The following is a 23,870-nucleotide window of genomic DNA, read 5'->3' on the forward strand; positions in this document are numbered from 1 at the left end:
CTCCTACTTCCTGGGTTGGTGCTCAACCACTGAGCCACACCAGCCCCGCTAGAAAACTTTTATTTTAAAAAACTCAGTGCTTCTATTGGATGACTACCATTTCCTCTTGGTGGTCATTGGAAAGGGGTGAGAGTGAAATCAATGAACTAGTCTTCGTTTACAAAACAGTGACAACTTTTTACAATGCTTACCTATTTTCCCCCCTGATTTCTACAGAAACAGCAGGTTAAGTTCCCATTTGATAAGCAGCCTAACTTTTCATACAGGGACATTTTTCGGTGTAAAGTAGATACTGGCTTATCTATTTCCCATGGTTTCATGTCTAAAAGAAAGACAGGTTGTCATCCATTGGAGGGGAAGGAGAAGGAAGGGCAGAACCACTGGCCCTGCAGTTCTGGAGCGTGCTGCCCTCTCACCGCTGTAAGCCTTTCATTCCGCTTTCTGCTGGGGAGGCAAATCCACCTGCTCACATCGCCTTTTCCTAACTAAGTGGCTCTGAGGAGAGCGACCATCTAGGCACCGACTTTTCTGGATCGGTTTTTTGGCCATTTGGGAGCTTTTCATTCTCTCAGCGATGGAAAGTGAATAAGAGAGTGGCGAGACAGCAGTAGGCATTTATGAGTTCCCGAAATCACATGGGTCCTTCAGCGAGCAATATATGTGACAACACTCTGTAATTTGTAAGGCATTACGAGTATATAAATACATGTCAAGATTTTTTTATTTTTGTTTTTTTTTTTTAGAAAAACGGTACCTTTTATCTTTCGTGCCTCTTGGCGTAAAGCCATTTTAATAAGGACATTGGGAACATGCTCTAAACAAGTGGCAGTGTTGGCTGGTGAGCGGTGTCTCATGAAGGCTGGTGTGTGTGTGTGTGTGTGTGTGTGTGTGTGTATGTGCATACTCTGACCTGGTGTCATGTCTGAACACAGCCCAAAAACCTGGCCATTGAGAATTTCTAGTCACTCACCACTTGAAATATTAAGAAAACAAGAACATTTACTTTTTTTTTTTTTTTTAACAATCTGTTGTCTCATGTCTGACAATCTGTTCCGCAGAAATAATCTCTAAATAGTCAGAAACTGAGTTATTCAAAATATTTTCTAAAAACAAACAGCTCCTCTTTCTTTCCATGTCTATCTCATGGAGATAGAGAAAAGGTGATTTGCTCATTCTTTAAAATAAAATGTTGAGCTACTGTAGGGTGTCCCAAAAAATGTAGATGTGCTTTGAATAATTACAAAGGCGGTGTTTACTAAAATGCACTTCGTTTTCAAAATTATTACAATAGGATCTACAGAAAAGTATGTGTGCGTTTTCTTAGGACACCGTATATTTTCCCAGCAGTATCGTTTTCTAGAAAAATGTTTATTTTATGATTTTATTTAAAGCTTTCTTAATTTCTTTCTGAGACAAGATACGGGTATAAATACAAAAAAAAAAAAAAAAAAAGTTAAACCCAGATAATTCCCATTGGACAATTCTATTTGTTCTTCCATGCGGTGCAAACATTGAGTCTATGTCCCGTTATCCTTCATCCCCAATTCAGCCCTGAATCTGGAGTTTGATGCTGCTGCTTTTATAATAAAAGACTCATGGAAGTAAACTCTGCCATGTCGATTTACCACTCTACTACCGTAGTTGTTGGTAGCTGGGCACTAACTCACTCATGAGAAGATAGCAAGTTGCTTTTCCTTTTGGACTGCTCAGTAAGGACATTCCTATCTGCTTTCATGAATTTAAGCGGTCATCATTACCTTTCCTTATTTCGGACTAAATCCCCAGTATGGGGCATGCATAAGGCAGCCTATCCGTGTACTCTCTCATTGATGTTTCTCTCTCCCTCTTCACTCTCTCTCTAAAAAAATAAATTAAAACATTTTTTTTAAAGAATAGTGTCTGGTCAGTATAGCTCAGTGGTTGAGCTTGGACCCATGAAGAACCAGGAAGTCTGGGTTCAATGATTGTCATCATTGATATTTCTCTCTCTCCCTCTCCCTTCCTCTCTCTGAAATCAATACAAATGTGTTTGTTTGTTTTAAAAGAATGTTTGTTGTGCGAGCAGAGAAGCTCACGAATGTGCCCTGACCTCTCCTATGTGAGTCAGTCTTGACAGAGCTGTGACCACGTCCTGGAATGAGTTGGAACAGAGTAATGCGTCAGTTGCACTTGGCCTTTCTGTTTATCCAAGCGTATCTACATTCTACGAGATGTTAGTCACGGGGGAATAAAAGCCTTGTTGGGCCTGTCACCCTCCCGGGATTGTGGGGTTTGTTGGATTAATGCCCCCCAGCCACCTGACAGCCCGGGCCTCCTGTAACTGCCTCTGAAGACTGGGGCCCCAGAGCCTGGGGCTTCGTGTGCATCCTGTCAGGTGGCTGAAGGTCAGGCTGAAGGTCAGGCTGGAACTCTTCCGGGTGTCAGATGTATCTGGTGACCTTCTGTTGATGTGAAAAGTAAACCCAGTTCGGCCATCATCATTAATGACCGGAGCAGAAGCAGCACAGGGTAACCTAGTGCCGGGACCTCCTTTTTTTAAGGAAAGATGGATAGTTATATGCATTTCTAAAAGTCTGGAAAGATGCACAACGTTTTAAGTCACTTGACTTAAGGGGACTTGGGGCCTTAGTTGTTACCAACAGACATGCATGTTTTGCTTGTAGAACTATATCAGAGCTTATTAAGGAAGAAGAAGCATGCTGAGGTACATAGGACTTAACTTCTTTGTTTTCTGTTTTGTTGCAGAAATTGAAGCCAAAGAAGCTTGTGATTGGCTACGGGCAACGGGTTTCCCCCAGTATGCACAGCTTTATGAAGGTGAGCCGGAAACACCATTTGTAAAAAAAATGTTAGCATAGCCCTAGTCGGTTTGGTTCAGTGGATAGAGCATCGGCCTGCGGACTGAAGGGTCCCAGGTTCAATTCTGTGCAGTCTCAGTCCCCAGTAGGGGGTGTGCAAGAGGCAGCCAATCAGTGATTCTCTTTCATCATTGATGGTTCTCTCTCCCTCTCCCTTATTCTCTAAAATCAATATATATATATATATATATATATATATATATATATATATATATATATATATGAATGTTAGCATAATCTTATTCTTGGTTCATAATTATCATTGATCTGTTATTTACTTTCAGATAGTTTCTTATATACTTGGCTATTTCCATCATTAAAAAAACAAAAACAAACAAACAAAAAACACAATGTAGCAAGCACTGAAGACTCCCGCCACTCAAAGAAAAAGCTAGGATCTTTTTTTTTTAAATATATTTTATTGATTTTTTTACAGAGAGGAAAGGAGAGGGATAGAGAGTTAGAAACATTGATGAGAGAAAAAGATCGATCAGCTGCCTCCTGCACACCTCCTACTGGGGATGTGCCCGCAACCCAGGTACATGTCCTTGACTGGAATCGAACCCGGGACCTTTCAGCCCGGAGGCTGACTCTCTATCCACTGAGCCAAACAGGTTTCGGCATGGGATCTTGATAATAACACAACCACGTGCTCTCCCTCTGCCGCTCCCCTACCCAAAATCACCGTCTTCCTAAATGAAACCTGTTTTGTTTTGTTTTTTGTTTTTTTGCTTTTCCTTTTATGTAGTTTTATTGTACTTTCCTAAAATATATTTTTTTATAAACTTGTTTTCCTTTACCAAAAGGGTCGTGTGCTCTATGTAAACTTGTAGAATTTGATATTTTTACATCTTATATTAAGATTCTTCCAGTCTGGGTGCCCCTGGACTGTGTCCTTATTCTGCTGTCACTGTTGTGTAACATCCATTGTGTGACTGGAGCACAGTTTATTTGTATGCTCACTCCTCTGGGCATTTTGGTTTTTCTGTCTTCCTTTTATAAATTGTAATGTTTCAAACATTCTTATGCCTTCTTGTGGTACCCTTGTACATGTGCAGTAACTTACCTCACATGTATTTCTCAGGGTGAGATGACTGGGTAATAGAGACAATAGGTATTTGATTGGATAAGGCAGGTTTTAAAAAAATGTGCCGATTGTATTCTCAACACTTAATATTGTCAGACTTTAATGTTTGTCAATCAACTGGGTATAGAATACCTTACAGAGTTTCACTTCCATTTCCCTCATCCTTGATGATACAGGGCACATGTTTCCATAGCATCTGGCCAGATGTTGACTCTTCTGTAGTCTGTTGCCTGTTTTCCTCCTGAGTTGACTGTGCTTTTCTTTATGGCTTGTTAAGAGCTCTTTATGCCCAAACCGGTTTGGCTCAATGGATAGAGCGATAGAGTGTCGGCTTGGGGACTGAAAGGTCCTGGGTTCAATTCCGGTCAAGGGCATATACCTTGGTTGCGGACATATCCCCAGTAGGGGGTGTGCAAGAGGCGGCTGATCGATGACTCTCATCGATGTTTCTAACTTTCTATCTCTCTCCCTTCCTCTCTGTACAAAATCAATAAAAAATATATATATATATTTTTTTTTTTAAAAAAGAGCTCTTTATGCTAAACCTCTCAAGCTTGTGTTGCAGTTTGTGATTAGGCTTTTCACTTTTTTGAGGTTTCATTTTTTATATTATTCCTTCTAGCCATTCAATTCTTTAATGAAGAAAACTGGGCCTTTTTAAAAGTAACTAGGATCTGGGCTGAAGTTTTACTGCTCCGTTCTCTATTCAGCGCCCTGGGCTGCTGAGGACAAGGACCCGGATTCCCTCGAGTCTCCGTCACCCTCAGCCTCCGGCCGCCCCGTGGGGGTGCGGTGTGCCCTGCACAGCGAATGAGAAGAGGCTGTTCGTTTAGATGACAGTTTTATCATTCTCTGTATTTAGTCGTTTAAAGAGAATGACAGTTGTGAGTGGGTGGACTCCATTTTACGAGTGATTTTCAAGCAGAGGCTGGGTGAATAATGAAGTGGTTCCTAAACGGAGAGTGAATAAAATGACTCCCAGGACTTCTTCCCACCGTAATACTACTGCGATGGCCACCCTAGGAGTCTCTCTCTCCTTTACTCACTTACCAGCCGGCCAGCCACCCCGCCAGCTGACCGAGCAGCTCGTGTTAACTCAGCATCAACAAGGGTGCCTGGCACTGCTGGGTGCTACCTGTCCTACAAAAACAAGACAGTTCAAACCTCAAAGAAGAACTTGAAGGGATTGTCAGACTCTCATAGAGCAAACATAGTTTTGGTTGATTCACATATTTAAAAAATACGCCTTTTTCATTAATGAAGAAGGAAGGAGATGCAGTGAGACAGTTAGCCACCAGGAGCCAAAAATCTCTAAAAGATTCATTGGAAATGATGTCACTTAAACTTGTTTTCATGGTGAACCCTTCTCACAATTAACAGTTATTTTAAAACAGCACTTTAGTTCTTCTCTCCTTCTCGGATAATAAGATAGCAGGCTGGTTCCTGTAGCAATGGGAGCGTTCTCTTCGCTGGAGCTAGAGGTCACTGCCAGCCTTCTATAATACATGAGCCAGACCTCATGAGTCCAGGCCAATGGTGCTAAAGGCGATGGTGCTAAACAGGATCAGCAGGTTGCCTTGAAGGAGGAACATGGAGTTGGGTGGAGAACGGGGGCTTCCCAGGAGCAAATTGGGCCGAGACCCTAGAGATGATTTCTTTTCTCTCGCTCACTCGGCTAAGTCCATTCATGCCCTAAGTTACAATGCCTGGTCTACCGTATTGTAGCCCAGACTGAACGTATGCTTTTCCCAGGAAGATGGATTCAGAATTCTTTTATTGTTAGATTGTATAAAACCTTCTACTGCTCCCCCATTTCAGTGGGCATCTCCAATTCCTTTTTTTTTTTTTTAAGATTTTATATAATATATATATATATAAATAAATTTATATATATATAAATTTTCTGTCTTCCATTGGTTTTCTTAAGTCTTCCAACTGTTTCTCCCTTTCTGCTTTACAGTTCTGCTAGAACTCCTCCGTGTCCATGTCTTTCTTTTTAAGACATATGTATGTGTGTTATGATGGAGTTGCTTATCTTCCCTTTGGAGAGAATGTGTGACCTCTTACCCTGGAGGGATGTCTCTGTCCTTCAGGAGGGCTTGGGGGTGGGGGCGGCAGTCTATTGGATTTCCAATTCGCAGCTCTCCTGGAGACGGGAGATAATTGCATTTGCAGTGGCGGTCCCGGGACTGTCCTTTGTCCCTTTTGTTCTCCTATTTAGAAATTAAATTTCCTCCAATTATGTCCATTCTTGGTGTTGATTTGTTGCCAAAGCAGCAGCAGCAGCAGCACTTTCCTGGGATGTGTATGTTTGCTAAGACCCAGTTCCAGTCTCTGTCCTCACCCCTTCCCAAACCCTAAAACGCACACTGCAGTCTCTCAGGTTACGTTCTGGGGGGGGTCCCTTTATGCCGGCAGTCCTTTTTGAAGCATAAGCCTCCTTTGAGGTGTATTGTTCTGGGCTATCGTTCCTCCCCTTCTTCCTGCCGCTGTGTGCAGGGTGCGTAGCGCACACACTCCACACACCAACCCACACATTCCTGGTCTTCCTGTTCGGCTCTATTTTGGTCCTTGGCAATGTTGACTTCCTGCCTTTAAGCCCAAGCTAGAAGCTTAAACCCTAACCTGAAGAACGCTGGGAACTTCTACGCATCATACCCCATCATCTATGGAAAGCTTTTTATTTTTATTTTTCCAGGAAAGAGTTGCGGCAAGGAAGAGAAATGAATTGATTTAATTATTTCGCTCCTCCCTTGCGTTTAGCCCCTACTGAATTAACGTCAACATCTTAAAAGGTTGGCGTTCATTTGGGTCAGGAAAGTAATCTAAAATACAGCCCTGCCTGGGGAATCTGAGTTGGGAATTGCTGAAATAACATAGTAGTTGTGCTGTCTCATACGCATTGAACAGCACGTGAGCTTCTGAGCGTACATTTGTAGATCCGATGTTATGCTTGGGAAGTATTCAAAATACGTTCTTTAATGGCAGCTCTATTACTTAATACTCAGAGGTTCTGGTGGCTGTTCAGAGTGAAGCGCAGTGGCGTGGCCTTGGCACCGCCTTGCGTCTGCCTCGCTTGTGCTTACCTCGCTCGCAATCACTGTCAGCCCCCTCTTATTTCCCCTTACAATGGTGCCATGAATCGTCTGCCAGAGAGACTTGACCTACAATTTAATGATGAGCTATAATCCCGCAATACTAACCTTCTTCTATGTCTTCATAAATCTCTGGGCTGTAGCGACTTCATTGGTTTTCCTATGTGATCCATCATACAGGGAACAATATAAGTAATCCAACACTAGCCTTCAGGAATAAAGAATCAACTATAGCCGGAACTGGTTTGGTTCAGTGGATAGAGCGTCGGCCTGCGGACTGAAAGGTCCCAGGTTCGATTCCGGTCAAGGGCATGTACCTTGGTTGCGGGCACATACCTGGTGGGGGGTGTGCAAGAGGCAGCTGATGGATGATTCTCTCTCATCGATGTTTCTAACTATCCCTCTCTCTTCCTCTCTGTAAACAATCAATAAAATATATTTTAAAAATAAAATAAAATAAAAAAGAATCCACTGTAACACTCATTCTTCCACAGACGAAGGGACTCGGGGTTCCGTTGGTCTGGGCAGCCCTATCGCCGGCCTTCTGTGGTAGGAAGAGTTCTGTAAAGTCCCCAAAAGCCGTAGGGAAGTGCTAATATGTGTTTAAAAATAGCACATCCTGAATCCCCTTTGGCTTCTGATGTCCTGCAAACGGTTGGATTTGGTTTACCACACTTGCCGTGCATTGTTCTCCCATCTTTCTTTGGCCCAGTTTTCCATGACCTCTTCCCTGGTCAAATGTGAGCAAAGAGACACATGGAAAAACAGCACCAAAAATCCAGCCACATTAAAAGGGAGCACCCGCCGAGACCGGTTTGGCTCAATGGATAGAGCGTCAGCTTGGGGACTAAGGGGTCTCAGGTTCGAATCCGGTCAAGGGCATGTACCTTGGTTGCGGGCATATCCCCGGTAGGGGGTGTGCAAGAGGCAGCTGATCGATGACTCTCTCTCATCGATGTTTCTAACTCTCTGTCTCTCTCCCTTCCTCTCTGTACAAAATCAATAAAATATATTTTTTTTTAAATAAAAAAAATAAAAATAAAAAATAAAAGGGAGCACCCTTCTGGCCTTCGTTCCAGCTTCAGTTATAATTCATGGCGGGCTCTCCAGCCTGTGGATTTGCTTAAAGGTGGGAAGGGTGTTTGTGAGCCTCTTATCTTGGACCAAAAGAGATACGTGAGTCTCCAAACCACTTTAGATCCGAAGCTCCTTCGGGCCACTGACACAGCATTGTCTGAGGCTGCCTTCTTCTCCCGCAGCACTTGGTGGGGAAGGAGGTGTTTGCTCTGCACACAGTAGGTTCTGCATACAGTAGGTGTTTGTTCTGCACACAGTAGGTTCTGCATACAGTAGGTGTTTGTTCTGCACACAGTCGGCATTCACAAGGCCTGTGGGGTGTCCCCTCCCCGACACCTGGCTAACCGGCGCTAGTTCGGAAAGAACCTAGGGTGCTCAATGAATTCATGTATTGTAGTTGTGTTGATTTTCCTCTGCATTTGTCTTTTCAGATCTCCTGTTCCCTATCGATATTTCCTTGGTCAAGAGAGAGCATGACTTTTTGGACAGAGACGCCATCGAGGCTCTATGCAGGTAAATGGAAATGCTGCGAGCACTTTTTTTTTTTTTTTTTAGAATAGTGTGCGTATCAATGCAGGATGGTTTTGTTTGCTTTTGTTCTAACTAATTAGGTCAGGTCTTTAATGAGCAATTGGGTATAGTGATCTACTTCATTCTAAATCATAGGCCTTTTCATTGAAATAAGTGAGATCCTGTTATTTAGTATTGCCATTAAAAGAGCACTGGTACTCAGATAGCGCTGTTCCATATTCGGCACCATATGATTGCTCAAACGGCTGACTTCAGATGGCTCGCAGGGGTCTTCAAACTACGGCCCGCGGGCCACATGCGGCCCGCAGAGGAGTCTGATCCGGCCCGCCAGGTTTTTTGGGCAGTGAGCGCAGCCGAGGTGTTACAGTAGGAATTAGTAGTTCATATAGTCCGGCCCTCCAGCTCTCTGAGGGACCGTGATCTGGCCCCCACTTTAAAAAGTTTGAGGACCCCTGGCTCAGAGAGTACGAACAGGATTTTTCACAAGGCAATGCGGCTGACTGTACGGCCCAACCAGGTACCCTCACAGTCAGAGCCGCTGGGGTACTAGATGGAAATAATACATTCACAGGAGTAAATGGGGGAGAGAGGGGGTCTCCATACTAGAGCCAGGAGGACCATCGCTTGAATTCCAGGAAAGCCTCTCTGAACCAGCCCCACTTTTCCAGGTACAAACTAGTAACAATAGCGTTAAAACGGCTGGAAAATAACTCAGCCCAGCCTTCCACCTATGGGCGGTCAGGCAGCAAATGAGCACTCATGTGAAATGTGACTAAGAGTCAGGCATCCTTGTTCGTGGCGCTGGTGGGTCTTCAGGCTGGGTGTTAGAGAAGCGAAAGTAACAAGACATACAGCAATGATGGGCCTTCCAAACTTCACGGCGTTTCATTCATTTTAAGTCATTCATGCTTCGTCATTTTTCTCAAAACCTATAAGCCACAAAGGCTGGATTCTGGAAAGAAAAATGATACCTAAACGAAATTCACATGCTGACTCGATTGTAAGATGAAATGTTCTCTCAATGTCGGTATTTAGTTTAACTTGGGAAAACATGATTAAGATAGAATGGCATCCGATAGTTATTTCCACGTTGTCGGCAAGGAAGGCAGTGATATTTCTGAGAAAGTATTCTTTTCTCCTTTCTTCTGTCATACAGCATTTTCGGAAGCAGCTAGCTTGAGCAGTGGTTTTAAAAGAGAGAGAGGGAGAATGTTGAGAACGGTAGATGGAATAGACGAGTTTCCATGGTTTAAGAGAGAAAAGCGGGGGGGGGGGGGGGGGGGGGGAAGCCCAGTTAACCACAGAGACGCTGTCACTTTTCAAGCCCCATGAAATGACGGCTCAGAAATGTCCAGGGTTTGTGAAAGAACCCGAGGTCCAAGCCCCGCACCGAGTGTGCAGCGTTAGAACTATGGACTCTGGAATGAAGAACCCGGCAGGTGAGGAGGGAGGGAGGGAGGGAGGAAGGGAGGGAGGGAGGCAGGCAGCATCTGGAATAGGAACTACTGCAGACATTCTTCAGATGTTTTTATGCTTAGCGCGTGGCAGAATTAATTTATTTTCAATTCATCACTGGCGATAACACATGGAAGCGAGGCCACTCGTATGATGTGTCCTAGGAAATATTTGCGCGTTGCATCACATCATCCACTTCGTATGTTTTAAGCCACTTAGTGAGTGGGCCCCTGAACAGCAGCAGCAGCAGCTCAGGAATTCCTGGGCCGTAAAAATGTCACTGCTGACGAAACCGGTGTGGCTCAGTGGATAGAGCGTTGGTCTGTGGACTGAAAGGTCCCAGGTTCGATTCCGGTCAAGGGCATGTACCTTGGTTGCGGGCACATCCCCAGTGGGAGGTGTGCAAGAGGCGGCTGATCTATGTTTCTCTCTCTCATCGATGTTTCTGGCTCTCTATCCCTCTCCCTCATTTTTTTGGATTTGGAGTGAAGGGTCCCAGGTTTGATTCCTGGTCAAGGCACATGCCTGGGTTGTGGGCTTGATCCCCAGTGTGGGGCAGGCAGGAGATAGCCAATCAATGATTCTCTCTCATCACTGCTGTTTCTCTCCCCCTTTCCCTTCCTCTCTGAAATCAATAAAGATTTATTTTTTTTAAAATAGATATTCAGCCCTGGCCAGTTTGGCTCAGTGGATAGAGTGTCAGCCTGTGGACCAAAGGGTCCTGGGTTTGGTTCTGCTCAAGGGCATGTACTGCGATTGCAGACTCCTCCCTGGCCTGGGGCCTGGTCAGGGTGTGTGCAGGAGGCAACCAATCAATGTCTTTCTCTCACATGGATATTTCTCTGTCTTTCCTTCTCCTGCTCTCTAAAAATCAGTGGGAAATTATCCTTGAGTGAGGATTTAAAAATCCTATATAATAAAAGCCTAATATGCAAATCAACCAAACAGCAGAACGACCAGTTGCTATGACACACACTGACCACCAGGGGCAGATGCTCAACGCAGAAGCTGCTCCCATCCCCTATGCCGGCCAAGGAGGGTGCCAGTGGGGGATCCCCAATCACCCACAGATTGGCCCTGATTTCTGGCCAGGCCTAGGGGCCCTACCTGTGTATGAATTTCGTGCACCAGTCCACTAGTAATAATAATAAAATTAATTTTAACCTTTTAACCGAAAGGGACCTATAAATACGTCAAACGTAAACAATATCAGGAACGGGTAGGACGTATGAATACGTCCTTGAAATATATGTTGTGCCCTGAGAGGGACGGTATATATTTTTTGTAATCTTTATAATTGTTTGTAAAATTTATAATTTTTTAATTCGATGTTTCCATTTTTTTGTTGGTATTCTTTTCTATTTGTTTGTAATTTTGTATTTTCCTTTGTGCTTTATATTTATATAAATAAATGAAAAAATATATATTTCATTTATTTTAATTAAGTATAAATAAAAAATAATAATAATATGAAATTGCGTCCTCTGGGCGTGACGTACTGACACGTCCTAGTGAAAGAGTATGTGCCCGTTACGGGTTGCATAATTAAAAAAGGAACTCCCCGGTTAACAGGTTAAAAAAATAATAGATATTCATACCATCATCTTCATTTTGTTGTGAAATAGCCCTTGACATGCCTACACTACATAAAGCAGCCTGCCGTATAGTAGGTTTGCACTTCGCTACTTTTCTGGTTTATTAAGAGCGTAGTGAGTGATTTTTTTTTTAAGTAATTGCCCTAATTCCATTTAGCAATTGCACTTATCTTTGAGAATTGGAACAATCTTTATTTGTCCGGTCTTGGAAAGTTGTTTCTTCTTCTTTCCTCACTCTCCTCTTGTACCTGGCCCTGTTTTCTTTCTGAGTAAGGGGCCCAGAAGCCCGCCTGCTCTGCTTTTATCAGGGTGCTTGGAGCTCCCTGCAGCAAGCCTCTTGAACCGCTGCTGGCCCACCCGAGCTCCCTCCCCCCTCAGAGCTGCGTACAAGTTGCCCAGCAGATAAGGCTGACACATTCCTGTGGAGCTGAGCCCCGCGAGGGCCCCTGGGTGGGAACCACAGTTTCTGGACAGATGGTGCAATGCCATTGTTCGCCCACTCATTGGAGGAATCGTACTTAAGATAGTAGCTGCTCCCCTGTATTACCATGATTAGCATTTATTTTGGAAAGGAATGAAGTTTGCTCAGTAGATAAAACCTCAGCATCCCACGGACTGAAGGGTCCTGATTCAATTCTGGTCAAGGGCATGCATCTCGGTTACAGGCTCAAACCTGGGCCCTAGACAGGGCACATGTGGAACAATTGATGTGTGTCTCTCACATCCATGCTCCTCTCTCTCCCTGTTTCTCTTAAAAAAAAAAAAAAAAAAAAAAAAAAAAAATTTCAATAAAAAAACTTCCCTGGGTGAGGACTAACAACAACAAAAAATGGATGAAGAAGATACTGGTTTGGCCCGGCAGGTGTGGGTCAGCGGTTGAGCATCAGCCTGTGAACCAGGAGGCGGTCACAGTTCCGTTCTTGGTCAGGGCATATGCCCAGGTTGCGGGCTCTATCCCTTTCTCCCTTCCTCTTTCTCTAAAGTCAATGGAAACATATTTTTTTTTAAAAAGCCGGGACCGGTTTGGCTCAGTGGATAGAGCATCAGCCTGCGGACTGAAAGGTCCCGGGTTCGATTCCGGTCAAGGGCACGTACCTTGGTTGTAGGCACACCCCCAGTGGAGGGGTGGTGTGCAGGAGCAGCTGATCATTGTTTCTCTCTCATCGATGTTTCTCACTCTCTATTCCTCTCTGTAAGAAATCAATAAAATAGCCAGGACCGGGTTGGCTCAGTGGATAGAGTGTCGGCCTGCGGACTGAAAGGTCCCGGGTTCGATTCCGGTCAGGGGCATGTACCTTGGTTGCGGGCATATCCCCAGTAGGGGGTGTGCAAGAGGCAGCTGATCGATGACTCTCTCTCATTGATGTTTCTAACTCTCTCTCCCCCTTCCTCTCTGTACAAAATCAATAAAATATATTTTTTTTTTTTAAAAAAAAAAAAAAAGAAGAAAAAGAAGAAGGTACTGTTTTTGAGTGCCAGGGCCACCGTATTTTAGTCCTGTGGCCTTGGACAAGATTCGTGACCGGAGCCTCCATTTCCTCACCTATAAAGGGAAGCTCAGTAAACATATGTGTACCTTAGGGTTATGGTGAGGACAATACAGGCAGAGTGCCCGACTCAGACTGAACCCCAAAATGGTCTAGCTGGAACTGTTATCTCCAAGTTGATAATGTCCCACCAGTGCGCATCATTTCAACGTCCTAGGGGACAGTGATTCCCCCACAAACCCAGGGAATAACTTCCGGGCTTCCAAATCGAGAGATCATTGGTTCAGCACTACCAACAGGAAAAGATAATATTGCCGAAACCAGTTTGGCTCAGGGAATAGAACGTCGACCTGCAGACTGAAGGGTCCCGGGTTCGATTCCGGGCAAGGGCATGTACCTTGGTTGCGGGCACATCCCCAGTGGGGGGTATGCAGGAGGCAGTTGCGGGCACAACCCCAGTGGGGGGTATGCAGGAGGCAGTTTTTCTCTCTCATCGATGTTTCTGGCTCTCTTAACTCTCTCCCTTCCTCTCTGTAAAAAAGAAAAAAAAAAATCAATAAATATATTTAAAAAGAAAAAGATAATATTGGCCTTTATAAAACTGGCCTCCTGGGACTTTTTTGTTTGACTCAAATCTAGAATTTGTGAAGTCAGCCTCTCCAACACCCCCATAGGCCTCCGTGCCCAGTAAACCTGGCTACAAACACTATTCCAACCAGTAAAGCCCAAATGAAGTCAAGTGGATATTTGGTTACAGGTGCGATTAACGAAACCCAGGCCTAAGACGGACGGTAACCAGTTCGGACTCTTTTTTTAAGTCTTGAAAACATTTGAAAACTTAAAAAAAAAAAAACCACTGTGGGTTCAAGTCCTCTGAGTACTGATGCCCCTCGGAGAGGGACCTTCCGTGCCCTCGTTGGAAAATCTGCTACTTTTCTGGTTTATTAAGTTTTCTCGGTGGCTTATGTTCCTGCCCTTCCCGCCAACCAAGAGAACTTCCCTGAACATAGGTGCTCCGGGTTATCTTTGTTTATTCTCTAACTAGGCTATCGCTTAACCTGTGAAATCAAAGGCAGTCTTATCAACAGGCCGAAACACTATCTCTCCTCCCGTGTGTCACAATCGTTAGGCCGGTTGCAAGAGCAGGACTAGAAACGTGAAGCCTGGAAGAGGCCTCGCGGTCCGTCTAGATTTGTGTGAGTTAAAGGCTGGCGTCCTGTGAAAACGGGAGAATCGCAGTTGGAGCAAAACCCGAAGACTGTGGTGCAAAACGGCAGAAGGTCCATTCCAGGAAGACTTAAGTGATGATCGCCTGGAAGATGCTAGAAGGAACGGGGGCCTGATGGGTTTTGCATATCATTTATTCCTGTGGGTGCGAAGGGTTTCTTTCTATAGTTAATCATGATTTGTCAGTGAGGGCTTTTTCCTTTTAACTATTTCATTTCCAATGAAACTTAACTTCTATCCCTGCGTTTAAACATGACTGTGGCAGGGGCAAAAGAAGTATTCAGCTACAGTATGACTCCTGTTTGGAAGCAGAATCTGATCCGAGCCCTTAAAAAAATGAGTAATTCCGTGATTATCACTTTTAGTCGTTATCAAACTTTATACTTATGAGAGAATCATCCTCACTCTCAAGAACATTTTAAAGTCTACAAGCGCTGGACTCTGTAAGATTTTGATTGATCCTTGAAGCTTCAGTAATTTTAAATAATCATTTGCACTATTGCTGTAACTATACCAAACATTCTACTGTACTAAAACAAGAAGTTGTACAAAGAATAGGGCATTAAAGAGGGCTTGGATTTCCTTTTGGTACAAGAACTTGCTAGTTTTGCCGAAACCAGTTTGGCTCAGTGGACAGAGCATCGGCCTGTGGACTGAAAGGTTCCAGGTTCAATTCTGGTCAGGGGCTTGCGGGGTGGGGGGCGGGGCGGGTAGCTGATGGATGTTTCTGACTATCTCCCTTCCTTTCTGTAAAAAAAATCAATAAAATATATATATATATTTTTTTTTTTAATTGCCAGTTTTTAAACAGGATGATTATTGGTTAGAGACTGTTGTATTTTTGTACCTGAATTTTTACTGGAGATACAACATAGTGTTTGCCAACAGCTCTGCTTGTTCTTGTTGCTGTGACTGTTTCTGTGAAAGGAGACACAGGCATTTACTGGATAGAGCTGCCCTGAAGCTCAGGCGAGGGGTCCCTGAGAGTTGTTTGTTCCATGAAGAGTCAGAGGCACCTGACAGCACCTTCCAGAGCAGTGTGCCATCTCACTGTCCTAGTATAATAGTAAAACTAAATGAAAAAACTTAAGAAATAGATATTGTGAAGCTGCTTACTTTTTAAAGAACTTTCTAATACTCTTCTAAATGACAGATATTCATGGATTCAAAGCATCTCATTAAGCATGTCAACTGGGAAAAAGAAATGTATCCACCCACCAGTGGTGTCCTGTCTTTGCTAACACTATTTCTTTGCTCTGTAGGCGTCTAAACACTTTAAACAAATGTGCGGTGATGAAACTGGAAATCAGTCCTCATCGGAAAAGAGTGAGTATCTAAAGGGTATAATAGGACAGGAGGAAGGGGACAGGCTGGAAACTCGATTACGTGTTTTGTAATTGGTTTTTGTGTACGAAGTCTTACTTCCTCGTTCTCCAGAACATGGGCATGTTTAATGCAATAAACCAGTCGAGTGTCCCAAGCTTTATGTAGTTTAGACCACTAGCTGCAGGCAGCCAATGGATTGTGTTTTCCCTGCTGTGTTTTTAAATTGAGATGTAATTTATGTATTATAACACTATATTAATAGAAGGCGCATAGTATAGTAATTGGATATTTATATGTGTTACAGAGTGATTCCCCACAATAAGTCCAGTTAAACATCAATCACCACACAGTTGCCATTTTTTTTCTTGTGACGAGAACTTTAAGATCTACTCTCTTAGCAACTTTCAAATCTGCAATACGATATTGTTTCCTAGAGTCACCGTGCTATACATTACATCCCCAGGACTTATCTATGCTAATAAAAGGGCAATATGCTAATTAAACCGGTTGACTGGCTGAAACCGGTTTGGCTCAGTGGTAGAGCGTCGGTCTGCGGACTGAAAGGTCCAAGGTTCGATTCCGGTCAAGGGCATGTGCATTGGTTGCAGGCACATCCCCGGTAGGGGGTGTGCAAGGGGCAGCTGGTCGATGATTCTCTCTCATCGACGTTTCTAGCTCTCTATCCCTCTCTCCTCCTCTCTGTAAAAAAATCAATAAAATATATAAACCAGTCGACTGACCATCTTCCAGATGTCTGACTTCCTTTCGGACAAAGCCATGGTGGTGGGGGCCAAGGCAGAGGCAGTTAGGAGAGATCAGGCCAACAGGGGAGGGTCATTGGGGGTGAGATGAGGCTGGCAGGGAGGGCAGTTGGGGGCGATCAGGCAAGCAGAGGCAGTTAGGGGTAATCAGGCCGGCAGGAGAGGGCAGTTGGGAGCAACTAGGCCAGCAGGGGAGGGCAGTTGGGGGTGAGATCAGGCCGGCAGGGAAGGACAGTTAGGGGCAATCAGGCACATAGGCAGGTGAGCAGCTAGGAGCCAGCCGTCCCATACTGCAAGAGGGATGTCCGACTACCGGTTTAGGTAGGGAACCAGTTGGAGAGAGGGTGCAGGCTGGGCTGAGGGAATTTCGTGCACTGGGCCTTTAGTTTACTTATAACTGGAAATTTGTACTTTTTAACCCCCTTCACCCGTTTCACTCAACCCCCTACCTCTGGCAGCCACCAGTCTCTCCTCTGTATCTCTTGAGTTTTCCTGTTTTTGATCTGAAAGAAAAGAAAAAAAAAATCATCTATTCTGCCTCATTAACTCCGTGCCTTCTCTATATTAAAGGGATGGGGCTGAAGGCATCTGGTAGGCTGCATTGCTCCCTGCAGAAATGACAGCCAGCGCCCAGACATAACGGTGTGCTTCGAAGCTGCAGAGATCTGCGGAGGCCGGGCTGTGGGGTCGTGAAGAATGCTAGGCGTGCTGGAGGGAGGAAAGGATCGGGAGAGCGGGGAGGGCAGGAAGTCCCACACATGCTGGTCCAGTGGTGGCACGTCACTGAGTCAGACGGTGTTTTCTCCCGGGTCTGAAGTGTGAGGCCCTTTTATGAGATCTGAGGAGCAGGAGTGGGCGTAGCACCGGGAGTGAGAGTCACAAATTAGAGTAAACAGGAGTACGCCTGGTCCAAGAGCACACTCCTGGCCGTTCGGAGCGCGCATTTTAATTACTACCCTGGAGGCCCTGGCCTGCAACGAGGGGCCCTCCTGGGCCAGCTGAGCCTTCGAAACACACGGACCAGAACCTCGGGACCCGCGGGGCCGTGGAGAGAAGTGCCAACAAGTCCGCACTTCATGCTTCTTGACTCACTGTCCTGTGAAGCGAGGGTCACGTGGGACTGCCCACACGGGTGGGGAGAGACGGGCATCGTACTGAGTCACGCGTGCCTTCTGACATTTCTCCCGAGAGGCTCAGATGCAGCCGCTTGCGTTACAGCCCCACCCCACGCCCCCAGGAGTCCAGCATCATCAGCAAGGATGTTACTCAGCGTGTGTGAATGCTACACGTGGTCAGGCCTGGGTGTTTGGGAAGCCTGTGCAATTGCCCGGAGCGGAGCAGGTCTGAGGTGTGCACACTGCACAGGACACTTTAGCTCCAGCTTTAGCTCCAGCCCCGCTGTCCGGCGGGGGAGGGAATGGAAAAGAACAGGTTAAGAGGGAAACGGGTTGGACTGAAGCGGAAATGCAACGGCTTCTCTCGCCTGGTGCCTCCGTTAGTCTGTTAGGAGAGCTTGTGGCCCTGTCGGGTGGCTGGAGACTCCAGTCACCGCTCTTCTTGGTGTTGAAAACTACCTTTCTGCTTGCAAAAGGGAATATAAACACACACGATCAGCAGACAGCAGCCCTGCAGGCGGAGCAGAGGGAGCCCTCCCCGCTGCTGACTCCAGCGGGAAATATTTCGCATGCCTGGGCTTCCACAGACCTCAGAAGGCTCCTGTGAGCAGTGAAAGAACGGCCGGTAGCCCCCAGTTTCCATAAAATGGCTTGTTTCTCTCTCTCTTTTTTTTTTTAACGTATTTTTACTGATTTCGGAGAAAAAGGGAAAGGGAGAGAAATAGAAACATCAGTGGTGAGAGAGAATCATTGATCAGCTGCCTCCTGCATGCCCCACACGGGGGATCCAGCCGGCAATCCGCACACGTGCCCTGACCAGGAATCGAACCATGGCCGCCTGGTTCAAAGGCCGACACTCAACCACTGAGCCATGCCAGCTGGGCAAATGACCCTTATTTCATGTCAGGCACTTGGTCAGGCTTTTTCCTGTGACATTCTTTACATACATAGTTGTTCTTTTTTAAAATAATAATAATAATAATATAAAGATATCAGGGCCGAAACCGGTTTGGCTCAGTGGATAGAGCATCAGCCTGCTGACTGAAAGGTCCCAGGTTCGATTCCGGTCAAGGGCACGTACCTTGGTTGTAGGCACACCCCCAGTGGAGGGGTGGTGTGCAGGAGCAGCTGATCATTGTTTCTCTCTCATCGATGTTTCTCACTCTCTATTCCTCTCTGTAAGAAATCAATAAAATAGCCAGGACCGGGTTGGCTCAGTGGATAGAGTGTCGGCCTGGGGACTGAAAGGTCCCGGGTTCGATTCTGGTCAAGAGCATGTACCTTGGTTGCGGGCAAATCCCCAATAGGGGGTGTGCAAGAGGCAGCTGATCGATGATTCTCTCTCATCGATGTTTCTAACTCTCTATCCCTTTCTCTTTCTCTCTGTACAAAATCAATAAAATATGTTTTTAAAAAAAGAAATCAATAAAATATATTTAATAAAAAGAAATTATATTAGGGAGGGGGTGGGCGGTGTCAACCCGTTATAAGCAGCCTCCTGGGCCCTCGGCCCTCAGCACCTGTCCCGCTCCCCGCGGTGTGCCCGTCCCAGGACCAACGGCTCCCTTCTGTCTTTCCAGAGCGAGGACTCGGACGAGGATGAGCCTTGCGCCATCAGCGGCAAGTGGACCTTCCAGAGGGACAGCAAGCGGTGGTCCCGGCTGGACGAGTTCGACGTCTTCTCCCCGAAGCAGGACCCGGTGCCGGGGTCCCCCGAGGAGGCTCCCCGCCTGCAGGGCGCCCCGAGCCGCGAGAGCATGCTGACGGACCTCAGCGAGCGCCAGGACGCGGCCTCCGTCTGCAGCCTCAGCAGCACCAGCAGCCTCCCCGCCCACGTGGCCCACGGCCACGGCGGGGACACGGCCACGGCCACGCCCCGCACCGACTCGGTCCTCAGCGTCTGCTCCTCCTCCGCCGGCCACGGGGGCCACCACGACGACTCCTTCTGCAGCCTGCCCTCCCCCAAGGAGCTGTCCAGCTTCAGCTTCGGCACGAAGGGCCCCGAGAAGGCGGCCAAGACGTCCAAGACGCGCAGCCTGCTGAAGCGCATGGAGAGCCTGAAGCTGCGGGGCTCCCAGCACGGCAAGCACAAGGCGGCGGCGGCGGCGGCGGCCTCGGCCGCGCCCCCCAGGCTGGGGCTCCTCATCAGCGGGCCCGTCCTGCAGGGGGGCCTGGACGAGGACAAGCTGCGGCGGCTCAACTGCGTGGAGATCGCCGCGCTGCACGGCAACCACATCCACGTGCCGCCCGCGCGCAAGAGGAGCGTGTCCAACTCCACGCAGACCAGCAGCAGCAGCAGCCAGTCCGAGACCAGCAGCGCCGTGAGCACGCCCAGCCCCGTCACCCGCACCCGCAGCCTCAGCGCCTGCAACAAGCGCGGGGGCATGTACCTGGAGGGCTTCGACCCCTTCCGCCCGCCCGCCTTCCCCGACGTGGCCGAGCGCAACCTCAGGAACCACCGCCGCGGCCGCGGCCCCGAGGCGGACGACGCCGTGTTCTACATCCCCGAGGACCACAAGCCCGGCACCTTCCCCAAGGCCCTCTCCCACGGCAGCTTCTCCCCCGCGGGGGGCAACGGCGGCGGCTCCGGCTCCGTGGTCAACTGGAGGACGGGGAGCTTCCACGGGCCCGGCCACATCAGCCTGCGGAGGGAGCACAGCGGCGACGGCGGCGGAGGAGGCGGCCCCCAGGAGCTGAAGCGGCGCAACTCCTCCAGCTCGGTGAGCAGCCGCCTGAGCATCTACGACAACGTGCCCGGCTCCATCCTGTACTCCAGCTCGGGCGACCTGGCCGACCTGGAGCACGAGGACATCTTCCCCGAGCTGGATGACATCCTGTACCACGTGAACGGCATGCAGAGGATCGTGAACCAGTGGTCGGAGAAGTTCTCCGACGAGGGGGACTCGGACTCGGCCCTGGACTCCGTGTCGCCCTGCCCGTCCTCCCCGAAGCAGATCCACCTGGACGTGGACCACGACCGCGCCACGCCCAGCGACCTGGACAGCACCGGCAACTCGCTCAACGAGCCCGAGGAGCCCGCCGACATCCCCGAGAGGAGGGACTCCGGGGTGGGGGCCTCCCTGACGAGGTCCAACAGGTAAGCAGCGCTCTGGTGCCCATTCCTCCCGAGGGGGGGGGGTGGGGACGGATGGACGGGGAGTCAGAGAGAGGGGCCGCCTCTGCTGGTCTGGAGGGGAAATAGGGTCACGGAAGCCTGGCGTTCCTAGCCAGGGATGTGCCGGAGAAGGAGGCAGGCAGACCGGTACAGGCTAGCATCCCCACAAAAACTGGGTACTGTCCAATGGGAGTGGACTTGCTGTCGGGGAAGATGAAGGGCAGGTTCTGTGGATGGAGGGTGGTGGTGGTGGTGGTAGTGGTGCACCATATGAGTGTATTTTTTTTTAAATATATTTTATTGAGTTTTTTCAGAGAGGAAGAGAGGGATAGAGAATTAGAAACATCGACCAGCTGCCTCCTGCACAGCCCCTACCGGGGATGTGCCTGCAACCAAGGTACATGCCCTTGACCGGAATCAAACCCGGGACCCTTCAGTCTGTAGGCTGACGCTCTATCCACTGAGCCAAACCGGTTTCGGCCCATGTGAATGTATTGAATGCCCCTGAGCCGTGCACTTCCAAGCGGGGACGGCGGTAGGTGTTACGCTGTTTCCGAAGCCGAGTCCTGTCCGTTCCCCGGACACGAAGCCAGGGGCGGCTGCGGACGGTCGGCTGCCTCTGAGCGCCTCGGACTGACCCCGCTCTCCTCCCGCAGGCACCGGCTGCGGTGGCACAGCTTCCAGAGCTCGCACCGGCCCAGCCTCAACTCGGTGTCGCTGCAGATCAACTGCCAGTCCGTGGCCCAGATGAACCTGCTGCAGAAGTACTCGCTCCTGAAGCTCACGGCGCTGCTGGAGAAGTACACGCCCTCCAACAAGCACGGCTTCAGCTGGTAAGAGCTCGCTCCGCCCCGGGAGCCGGGGCTGGAGGTTTCCGCTCAGCTCCTCCGACTGCCCCGACACCGAGTATGTGGCAGTCCCGTCGCTCCAGCGTCTTTATCCCAACGCAGTCACTTTCCGCCCTGCGGCGGCCACATCTGATGCTGCATGAGCTGTAGGGACTTGGGGACTTGCCGGCAGGGTGGTTGGTTGAGCTTTCGGCTCTCCCAGGGACAGATTGCCAGTGGATGGGGCGAGCATGCATCTCTCTCTTCCGTTGAATTGTCCCAGGGGTAGGAGGAACCCGTCGTAGGTAAATATATGTGTGCGGTATCTGACTTTGGAAAGAAGGAAGGGAAAATGTCATTTAGAAATATTTTGCTTGATTTCAGAGAGGAAGGGGAAAGGAGAAAGATAGAAACATCAATAATGAGAGAATCACTGATCGTGGCTGCCTCTTGCCCTCCCCCATGTGGGGATCGAGCCTGCATCCTGGGCATGTGCCCTGACCGGGAATCGAACCATGACCAGGTCCTGTTCATGGGTCGACGCTCAACCACTGACCCACACAGGCCCAGCGGGAAAATGTAGTGTAGGTGCTGCTGTGAGGCTGACTTTAAAATGCTTGGTGTACACCGCTTGGCTTTCATTCCCTGCTGGGTGCTTCTGGAAAGCATTTTTGACGTGACTCTTCACGGCATTCCTCACCGATCTGCCTGTGCTAAGGATCTTCTGTCTTTTCCAACAAGTACTCTTGCAGGGTGACGAATCTAAAATATCACAGAGTGAAATATATGTAAACACGGGCTATCCACAATTACGTGTGAAAATATTGCCCCTCGGGTACATAGCTGCTGGGCTGGATGGGTCATGGCTATGACCTAATACCTACATCTTCGCTTCCCTCTCCCTGCAAAACAGAGATGAGTCCCTAGATTGACATCCCAGCGCATTCCTCAGTGTCAGCTGGGTGTTTGGAAGTGTTCTCGCCCATCTGCGTGTTTGTTATCCGGTTGCACAACGACTGTTTTTGCTACAAACGAGGAGCAGCCTGTTCAAGGGGGGGGAGGGGGGAGTGTCCCAGCCCGGCGGAGCTGCCCGTGAGTCAGCCGGGCAGCGGGCAGCGGGCAGCGGAACCCGCTCCCTCTCGGGACTCCTCGTGAGTTGAACTCCAGCATCAAAGCGCCTCCTGTTCAAAGGCTGTTATTATGCGAGCCCTGCTAAATACAGGAGTTGTTTGTTCGGGGACGACAGAAATAAGCATTGACCGGTTTAGCCCCGCATGCTTCGGATTCTCGGCGGCGACGGTAATGTGTTCCCTGCGCATTCCGCCGCCGCCGGGCCCCGGTGCCCCCGACAAAGCCGGCATTATGCCCGCGCCTCAGCCGTGGTCCCGTGGACTTAACCGAATGGAGATACACATTGGGCCCCGCGTCTCGGCCCTGCCTCTCCCGCAGCTATAAACAGTGCCGTGGTGTTGTGGCTGTTGGGATTGGCCCAGAAGTCAAGGCCCCCCCCTGCCGGGTGCCCCTGGGCGGAGAGTCCCATTTCCCCGCTGGCTATTTAAAACTGCATAGTTCACATTCTCGCCGCTCATGAGCGGTCCGCCCCCCCCCCTTTCCACCAAACCCTCAAGCATCTGCGAGTCCATAATCCTTCTGGAGTTCTGGTCAGTTTTTCCAGTGAGTCAAGACCAGCCTGTAAAAAGCCTGGCATTGTGGGGTCCCCGGGGCGGGGAGAAATCCGACCCAGAAAATTCTTTTCCTGTTAGTCCTGGCCCTCACGTGTCCCGCGCACAGAGGGCGTTTGTCGAGCCTGACAGCGTCAGAGGCGTGACACTGGTTTCCTGCTGTTGGGGATTCTGCGGGGCGGACCCGCTCTCGGGTCACAAAACCCTCCTTGTTCTTTTTTCCGTCTTCCTCGGCACCTGGAGGCGTTCTGTCCCCCGCTCGGCAGCGGGAGGGTGGTTTTGATGTCAGGTCATGAGCGTGGCCCCACATTGCTGAGCTCTGGAGTTGGGGTCCCTGTGTTTGACCAGCATCCTGTATTTGCTGTTTCTGTCATCCAGCCTTGCCTGATCCTTATTTTTCTTTTCTTTTTATTTTATTGGTTTCAGAGACGAAGAGAGATGAGAGAGAGAGAGAGATAGGAACATCAATGATGAGAGAGAATCATGGATCAGCTGCCTCTTGCCCCCATCCCCAAGTGGGGATTGAGCCTGCCACCTGGGCATGTGCCCTGCCTGGGAATCGAACTGTGTGACCTTCTATCCTAGTTCATGGGTCGACCACTGAGCCACACCAGCTGGGCTGGCCCTTTTTA

The 23,870-nt window shown here is 48.4% G+C and overlaps 1 protein-coding gene across 4 annotated transcripts in view; it reads left to right on the top strand.

Annotated features, from left to right (window-relative positions):
- The window catches only part of DLC1 (DLC1 Rho GTPase activating protein), a 366,141-nt gene that overhangs the window by 326,668 nt on the left and 15,603 nt on the right, over positions 1 to 23,870 (top strand). For all 4 annotated transcript variants that reach the window (XM_084877009.1, XM_084877011.1, XM_084877010.1 and 1 more), the window contains 5 exons: positions 2,746 to 2,817; positions 8,549 to 8,630; positions 15,675 to 15,738; positions 19,195 to 20,711; positions 21,386 to 21,562. In XM_084877009.1, coding sequence (XP_084733135.1) covers positions 2,746 to 2,817; positions 8,549 to 8,630; positions 15,675 to 15,738; positions 19,195 to 20,711; positions 21,386 to 21,562 — 1,912 coding nt within the window. The remainder of the gene's footprint in view (positions 1 to 2,745; positions 2,818 to 8,548; positions 8,631 to 15,674; positions 15,739 to 19,194; positions 20,712 to 21,385; positions 21,563 to 23,870) is intronic.

Source organism: Pipistrellus hanaki (assembly GCF_964339955.1).
Source record: "Pipistrellus hanaki genome assembly, chromosome: 3".
Classification (NCBI taxonomy): Eukaryota; Metazoa; Chordata; class Mammalia; order Chiroptera; family Vespertilionidae; genus Pipistrellus; species Pipistrellus hanaki.